General features: G+C 42.1%; 1 protein-coding gene across 1 annotated transcript; it reads right to left on the bottom strand.

The window, feature by feature from the left end:
• Positions 1-326: 326 nt before the first annotated feature.
• Positions 327-8,241, bottom strand: nup88 (nucleoporin 88). The gene is made up of 17 exons (XM_046839919.1): positions 7,981-8,241; positions 7,559-7,728; positions 7,350-7,475; positions 6,606-6,692; positions 6,312-6,488; positions 5,569-5,749; positions 5,261-5,411; positions 5,075-5,173; positions 4,894-4,984; positions 3,623-3,727; positions 3,361-3,519; positions 2,977-3,102; positions 2,811-2,876; positions 2,616-2,696; positions 2,379-2,505; positions 1,199-1,317; positions 327-548 (listed from the first exon to the last, which is right to left on the bottom strand). The coding sequence occupies exons 1-17, from the start codon at positions 8,206-8,208 to the stop codon at positions 485-487; spliced, it is 2,157 nt and encodes a 718-aa protein (XP_046695875.1). The 5' UTR covers positions 8,209-8,241; the 3' UTR covers positions 327-484.
• Positions 8,242-9,087: the final 846 nt, after the last annotated feature.

The following is a 9,087-nucleotide window of genomic DNA, read 5'->3' as shown; positions in this document are numbered from 1 at the left end:
AATCTTTAGCAAAAAACTGTTGAATGATAATTTTGTGTACTAAATCAGTGGCATCCATTTAGTACAATGTAATTTGTCTTTAGCAAAATTTAGGAAAAAAAATCACTACCAACGATATATGAGACAAGTGTATTGTGAAATTATCACAATAGTGATTATATCGATTATATTGCCCAGCCCCAGCAGCCTAAAACTTTCAGTTATGAATAAAAAAGTTCTGAAGATTAAAAAAAAAACCTTCTATTGACATCTTTTAAATTATTGCTGACACGTACTGAAAAATTCCACCGCACTGTGGTGGATAAATCACAGATTCTTCATAAATGTACAAAAAAAAACTTTTATTTCCCTCCAACGCCACGTTACACATACAATATATAAAAGATACGGTACACAAACAGGTCAGCTGAGGTCAGACACGGCTAAGAGCTGAACGTAACGTGATTTGCGGTCGGCGTCTGCCTTGTGTTTTCACTTCTGCTCTTCAGAAACTGAAATGGTTCTTGATGTCTTTGATTTGCTTCATCATGTCAGCAATGTGTTCACCCCTGGAAGAAGAAACGAGATCGTTTTGTTGAGATGTTTAAACGATATTTCGATAGTTGATACAGTATACAGACAAAAGTATTGGGACATCAGACTGCTTGCTTTTATATATTTACGGTTCTAGCGCTTCCGTTTTCCCCGTTGGGATGCGGAATACAAACTACTGCCTCCTGCTGGTATGGGAAGGTAATGTCTCTCGCGCAAGCGCAGAAGGTACACGCACAATCGGCTAATGAATTAAAACAATTCCAAAAATCAGCCTGATTATTCGGCTGGACGATTCGATCAACCTCTAGTGTTGAGTGCTTGTTGGCTGCTTTTCCTTCACTTAACTGACAGTTTCTTGTCATAATATGACCAGGAATTTGTAAAGGCCCTAATCCAGGCTATTGACTTTCCGAGTTTGGATGAAACGTGACTGGAACTGCAAAGTTCACTTACACCCTTGTGGCTGAATTAATCTCCACAAGCACACTTCATAATCTAGTGGAACATCTTCAAAGAAGAGTGGAAGTTATTCTAACAGCAAATGAGGACTAAATATGGAATGGGACTTTTTGTTCATATAGAATGTGTTTGCATTCAAAGCCACAATCTGTACTATTCTATTTTTCAGTGCAAGATGACCACTCGTGTATTTGGGTTTACTCACTGCTCCTTTAAGACACCCTGCACGCACTTCCTCTGGTGGGCGTTTAGCGTTATGGTGGCTCGTGTTGAAGACCAGCCTTTATCCATCTGCTTCGTCTGGTAGTCCTTCTTCATGGTCACCTGAGGGACGGCACAGCCGGAGACGAGTCGTTTTGAGTCTCTTTAATTGCAAATAGATCAGATCTGACAAGTCTGATCTAATAATATCGATACCTGACGTGCAAAGGAAATAATTCTTACCCCCCCCCCCCCCCCTTTTTTATTCCTTTGAGGTCATGTGACCAAACATGTACAACAAAGTAAGACATGGAAAATCCCTGACCAGCATGACCACACCATATGACTCATTCTCTTCCTGCTTCTGTAAGATCACTACCAGTGAAGTCGGGTATTTTGTCTAATGTCTATGTCCTAGACATTTATCATCAAGTCTTCATAGTGCAGTTTCGCAGCGATCTCTTCAGTTCCAACATGAGACTCTGGCGACCTCTGGTGGATAGTACTTAGAAAAGCGTACTGAGAACCGGTATTATTTTGGACCGGTGCATTAATGGGTCAATACCGGACTACCGATAAACCCCAGGACAAACGATACCGTTATTCATGCTTGTGTTTTGTCTCTTTATACTTTGGTGTTAATGGTGAATTAGAAGTTGCTGCTTGTTACAAAACTAACACCAGTTTCAGAGGCAATACATGCAGTAGCATAATAGTGACCACAGGAGGCGACACTAATACAATAAAACCACATACAGTGCGAGATTTTATAAATAATTTATAGAGAATAATTGTTTTATTAAAACAAAGAGTTTCCACTGTGGAGGGACTTTTAAAAAAAAAAAAAAAAAAAAAAAGAAAATGCACTGTATTTATATATATATATATATATATATATATATATATATATATATATATATATATATATATATATATATATATATATGGGTTTAGTTTGGTTTTGGGAATTTCAGCATTAAAAAAGGAAATAAATTACTTGTTCGTTTTGAGAGTACAAGTCTTTCTCATTTAGTACTTTTTATCTCGATGGAATAATCGTTAAAATAATCATATTTTCTATACAAATTATAGAGATTAGTATCGATAAGAGTATCCATTGATACCAGTATTGATATCGGTACCAGTATCAATAAAATATAAACGATCCCCATCCCTAATCTGACCTGGGTGATGCTGTTGCCGAGGTGGCGCAACTGGTCGTTGATGGTCTGCAGCTCTTTCTTCATGTCCTTCTCGCTGTCGGACAGCACAGGAAGCTGACTCCTCAGGCTGCCCAGCACGTGCTTCATCCTATACGCACAAAAACAGTACAACTGATGTGAAAATCAGGTCAATAATGAGCGAAAATGGATTTGAAGAACTTTTCACCCGAGAGAATCTCAAATAAACGTAAAAGGCACCTGTTTATAATGGCTTCCTGACGATATTTGGCGTCTTCGTACTTGTCGGCCAGGCGCTCTGCTGCCTCCCTCAGGCTCTTTCTGGTCAATGCAAAATTAAGTGCATCAGCTAAAACAAAGTACAGCTTGAAAAATAGCCTGATTTTGCTAGATAATGATTGTGGAGTCAGTGGGAATCGGGCGGTGTGAAGTTACCTCTCTTCCTGGCACATCGCGAGGTCCTCCAGCTGTTTTTTCTTCTGGCTGGTCAGTAGTTTGACTCTGTGAGCAAAATAGAACATTTAAACAAGGATACTTCTAATAAGAAATAGTAGAATGTCTATATATCGTAGGCAAATGGATTTAGATTTAAATATAGTGCCTTTTCTGCATTTCCTCACGGGCCAGGTCCAGCTTGAGGATGTACTCCTCGCGAAAGACCTGCGTGGCTCTGCTCAGCAGCTGCAGACACTCTGGCGTGGGAGTAGACAAGTCTTTATCCCCCGACCTGAAAACACACACACACACACACACACACACACACACACACACACACACACACACACACTTCGATTCGATTTAACACAATGTGATACGATTCAATGAAAAAAATATGCCGTATTTCTATTCAGAAGGTGTTGGATCAGATCTGGCTCCCCCTCCTGGACTGTTGGTCCTGCAGCAAGGTTTCCTCTGACACACTAAAAATCCCTCATTTTTCTTTGACTCTAATCTCATGTTCACATAGATGATTTCTAGTCCTTACCTGAGCATGAGCGGATTGGTGGAGCTGCGTGCCAGAATGTTCCGGATGTGCTGCTCGAACGGGTCGTGAGCCAGTCCACGCAGCGGGGAGCTTACGGTGCCCTCATCCACTCCCATTCGCGAACACAGCAGAGGGGGAGAGGCAGGACGGATAGAACTACTGCAGGGTGAACGTGGATAAAAAAACAAAAAAAAAAACCATTGATGTCTCTGATTGAATTGCGGTTCTGTCATTAAATGTTTAATAAGGAAGTGTCTCTAACAGCAAAGGAAGGAGGAGACACTCGTAAGTGCTGGTGATGCAGATCATCGTGGCACCCAGAGAGAGATCAGACACGATCCAGAATCCACGAACCGGAGCTGGAAAACTACACACACACACACACACACACACACACACAATAGTGGTCAATGAAATTGCTTCCTAGACATTAATTACAACCTTCTACAAATAACGTAAACGTTGGTCTGTAGTAGAGGTCAGCCGATTCATCGATAGTTAGATAACTGGAACCATCTGCAAAAAAAAAAAATCCATACCGATAGTTTTTCCGGCTTCCAGTTCGCTGTAGTAACGAGAGTGGCCTCTAGAGGCGAATCACTGACACCACGTGCTGTTTGTTTTTACACACTAGAATGCAGTGCTAGATTACTTTTTATTATTATTTGAATTCTATTATTTATTAATGAAAATTTTTTGAAAATATTTATTTCATGATTCAGTACTGTTCTTTTATTTATTTGTATATAAATTTTATTACTAATTTACATGGAATGTTTATCCAGTACCCATTTTTAAAAATAGCAGTTGGTTAATCAATTATTTGCAAGTATGATCCAACCTAGCCATCGGTATTGGTAAAATCAGTAGTCCTCTAATTTGTGCTATATCCTAAAAACATTTCAGGACAATTGACCTTTCCAGCCAGATGTGGTTCATCTCCAGGTTGGAGGCACACAATTGTATTAGATGTCTAACAATTGATGTTGTATAATGAGAAGCTTAATGGGCAAGGCATTAGACTTTGAAGCCAAAAGGTCATGGGTTTAAGTCGCAGCCACACCAAGCTAGCACTCATGGGCCCCTGAGCAGGGCCCTTAATCCTATAGCTGGTTGGTTGAAATGAATGAAATAAATCCAAGTTGGCAGTTGCCATAAAGGTACCAATAAATTTTCCTTTCATTTGAACTAGGAGACCCAATCCTGTTCCAGCATGACAATGTCCCTGTGCACAAATCCAGCTCAGTGAAGACATGCTTTACATGGGTTGGAAGTGTTTGGAAGATCTCCTGCTCTGAACTCATCCCTACTGAACACCTTTGGGATGATTTGAAACAGCACCCCGGGTCACCTCATCCCCTATATCAGTACCTGCCTTTACTTCCACCCTTGTGGCTGAATGAATCTCACACAAACACACTCCATTAAAACACATACCGTTATTTTAACAGCAAAAGGGGAGTCAAGGTGGAATGTTCAAAAAGCGCATATGAAATGGTCAGGTGTCCATAGACTTTTGGATGTTCAATTTACCTGCTTGTGAGTGGTTTGGTACAGAGGATGTGCTCGACTATGCAGCGCTGCTCGGCTGCTAGCTCCTGGAGGCTGTCTTTATCCTCCTCATCTGCAAACACACACACACGTGCACATCTTGATTCTGGCCTAGAGTTAAATCCGATAAGCCTAAAAAGTGTACAAAATGGCGTGACCTCACCTGACTGCAGGAACTTGTGGAGTTTGTTGAACCATGTGAGTCCTACACTGTGAACGCCCGCCTCGTGTGTACAGTGGTACCTGTGCTGACACAGAGGATCTGAAAAACAAAACGCAAACAGACCTTTGATATGAATTAAGAGTAGCTGTCTAGACAAAGAAGTCTACTTTACAGCCGCAGTCTGACCTCCTTGTAATCGGATCGGACAGGTAAAATCCGAATCCGTCGGATCCTCGTCTTCTCCGGCGGCCAGTCGGAGCGTGAGCTCCAGCTCCACGCACTCGAACACGTAGAGCGACGGCACTGCCCCCGAGCCTCGCGACCACCTCTCTATAGCCTCCACAAGACACGCGCGAACCGACCATTATTGACTTGATGCGCTGATGGATTTCAGCCCAGTAACCAATACTTTTAAATGAAGAATTATCCAATCATTTTGCACTCTGTCTATGGCGTAAATTTACGAACGAAAAACTTGTATTTTATGTACTTACCCCCCCGTCCTCCTCCTCATCCGCCTCTAGAACCACACAATGATACAGGATTCCTGCTTCAGTGGCGATCACCAGGATGTTGGGCACGCAAGGCAGACAGAGCACGGAACAGGCGTCGTAGCCATAGTTATCCTCTGCGGCAGGGTACATGGGTAGAGGACCCAAGAGCTTCCCGAGATTTCTAACACACACACACACACACACACACACACACACACACACACACACACACACACACACACAGTGAATACCCAATATCATGAATGCCATATGTACACTGATCAGGCATAACATTATGACCACCTGCCTAATATTGTATTGTCCCCCTTTTGCATTAACTTCTTTAGCAAAAATCGTCTGTTGGATCGGACCACATGCCCCATCCTTCGCTCTCCATTTGCATCAATGAGCCTTGGCCGCCTATGACCCTGTCGCCGGTTCACCACTGTTCCTTCCTTGGACCACTTTTGATAAGATATTGACTGCTGCAAACCAGGAACATCCCACAAGAGCTGCAGTTTTAGAGATGCTCTGACCCAGACGTCTAGCCGTCTAGCCTTTTTCCTGCTTCTAACACATCGACTTTGAGAACAAAATGTTCACTTGCTGCCTAATATATCCCACCCACTAACAGGTGCCATGATGAAGAGATCATCAGCGTTATTTAATTACTGCCCATAATATTATAACGTCATAATGTTATGCCTGGTCTGTGTATATGCCTCTATACAAGGGGGCCTTACACGTAGGTGAGAGAAGTGTAACTCAAAAACGTTTCTCCATTCCCGTAGAGGATGTACAACGGGTAAACCAGCAGGTCTTCCTTCAGACGCGTGCCGTTGAGATGTCGGGGGGCGTTGACTAGCGGCCCGAAGTCGAACGCCACCGCGGTTTCGCCCAGAGAGGCCGCATAGGAACGTCTGGAAGAGAAAATTGAGATCAAACATCCCTTTTTTAAAGTTACTATAATTAATATTTGCATGTTGCACAATTTGGATCTGAAATGCAAGCGACAACACTGTCAGAAATGTACTTACCCTCTTGGGTGAATGCTGCTCTCCTCCTCCGACTGGGACACTGAGAGCACTCGAGACGGATTCTGCGGCGCTTTAAGGCTGTAGAACCTACAGAGAAAAGAAAAGAAAAAAAAAAACATTTACAAAGTCAAAGCTTTTTTTATTTTCCACATTCTTGAGCTTGAACACTACAGGCTCATCAAAAACACGTTCTGATGAAAGATTTCTTCTCATTCCTACAGGATAAATTCAATTTGCTTTTATTTCTAGTGCGCTTTTACCAATAGACTTTGTCCCAAGGCAGCTTTAAAGAATTTATAAGTGTAGCACATTATACGTTTACGAGTGAACCCCCACCTGAAACGGTATGAGGAAGAAACCTTGAGAGGAACCGGATTTAAAAGGGAACCCGTCCTCATCCGGGTGACACTGAACGTTCGTTCATTACAGTTCCATTGTTGCTGAGGTGTAATGTTCATTGAAAGGTGCTTAAATACAGAACTGTTCAAAGTGTTGATATTAATTACAGACCAAATGCCTTCTCAAAGGTCTTGAATTGCTCAGTAACTTCATGGGTCCATGTGGAACCATCCTCAGATGCACAGAGTGGTCTCCAATTAACACAACTCCCTCTAGAGGTAGGGTGTCAGAATTAAAAGGTTGATCCAAATTAAAGTAAGGGACAGGATCACTGGTAACTTAGGAGGATGTTTAACTCGACAGAGAGAGAGAAACATGGATCATTAAGTATCGTTGCACAAGTACCTGATCGTATTGTCTGAGGTGAGCAGCACCAGATGGGGCTCTTCCGTCTCACTGGGGTACCAAGCAGCCTGACGCAGGGTCACGGAGGTCAAGCTGGTGAAGAAGCGCTCGGCCACGGGAATAGTCCTGAAACAAGAGAAGCAGGAAACTTACAATCGTGTCCCTTACGAATCCAAGAAGAACATCCGGCACATCGACACCAAACTCACTTGCAGTTGATCTCGAGGCGTCCGCCTTCGAATTCTGACTTCTTGCCCCAGCGTTGGGGTAACTCTAGCACAGATGCCCCACGCTGACCGATGAGAGCCACGTGATACTGAGTGGGACTGAGTAGAACCTGACAGACCTCAAACAGTGGTGGGTTGATGCACATCAACGTCTGTAACGAACACAAGGTCAATCAGAACACACTCCAAAAGCAGTCAAATACACACGAGACTTAGCAAATCAGCCTCAAAGAATGAACTCATTCGCTTTGTTTTTATTGTCACATTTGCACGCCAGATGACATCATCAGGGGAGGCGAGATTTTTTACTGAAACCCAACGCAGGCGTTTTCAGCCGGTTAATAAAAATACAATAAACCGAATAACCAAACACATTAGTCGACTCAGCTTTAAAACCTTCTGACCTGGTACTTGGCCGTGAGCTCGCAGTTGAGCTGCCGCAGGTTTGTCGTGTAAAACACGCTCTCCACGTTGTCCCACACAAACAAATCGCCATCGAGGCAAAACGTAAGGTTTTTCACGATCCTCCTGCTCGTCCCCTGGGGCTCCAAACCCCGGCTTTCTTGCAGTTTGCGGAATATTTCGTGATCAGGCAGTTCATCCCTCCAGCGGTCTCCTGCCAGCGCCGCCATCTTTTTTTTTCCTTGTGTGTATTGTCGCAGGGTGATGACGTCTTTGGCGGGTTTTACTCTTTAGCTGTGTTGATACATTACATATATTTGATTATAAAAATGATTTATTTATGACTTGTCGTATGTGAACCGCTTATTTGTTGGTTGGTGCTGAAAAAAATATAATTAGCTTTAAAACCAGGAGGTTATTATTATTATTAGTAAATAATATACAGTTTTGGAAAATGTCAAATATACAGTGTTTTCCCCCAAAACAACTTGTGATAAGTCTTTCACATCACCAGGGAGGAATTGTGTCCTCTTCTCTTTGCAGAATTGCAAAGAAGAGGCTTTTCAAGCATGAAAGGCCTGTTAAAGGTCATGTCGCAGAATCTTAATCGGATTTAAGTGCAGACTTTGACTAGATCTGCTCCAAAACATTATTTTTCTGAGCCATTCAAAGGTGGACTTGATGGTGTGTTTTTAGATCATTGCCCTACTGCATAACCCAAATGTGCTTGAGCTTGAGGTCATGAACTTGAGGTCATGAACTGATGGCCGGACTGGTAGAGTGCAGAATTCATGGCTCCATCAACTATGGCAATTATGCAAAGCAGCCCCAAACCATCACACTACCACCACCACCATGTTGGACTGTTTGTATGATGTTTGTTTTATGAAATATTTATAACCCTTAGCTTTCCAAAAAATTTGGTTAATCACAGTTCATTTATGATTTAGCATAGTGGGGGAACAATTACTTTTTTTCACATTGGGCCAGGTTTGGATAGCTTTTTTTTCCTTAAAAAAATGAAATCATAATTTAAAAACTGCATATTGTATTTACCCTGGTTATCTATGTGTAATATGAAAATTTAGTTTAATCATCTAATTATTTAA

This window comes from Silurus meridionalis, chromosome 25 (assembly GCF_014805685.1).
Source record: "Silurus meridionalis isolate SWU-2019-XX chromosome 25, ASM1480568v1, whole genome shotgun sequence".
Classification (NCBI taxonomy): Eukaryota; Metazoa; Chordata; class Actinopteri; order Siluriformes; family Siluridae; genus Silurus; species Silurus meridionalis.
The sequence above is the reverse complement of the archived record's forward strand: the minus strand, read 5'-3'. Positions and strand labels throughout refer to the sequence as shown.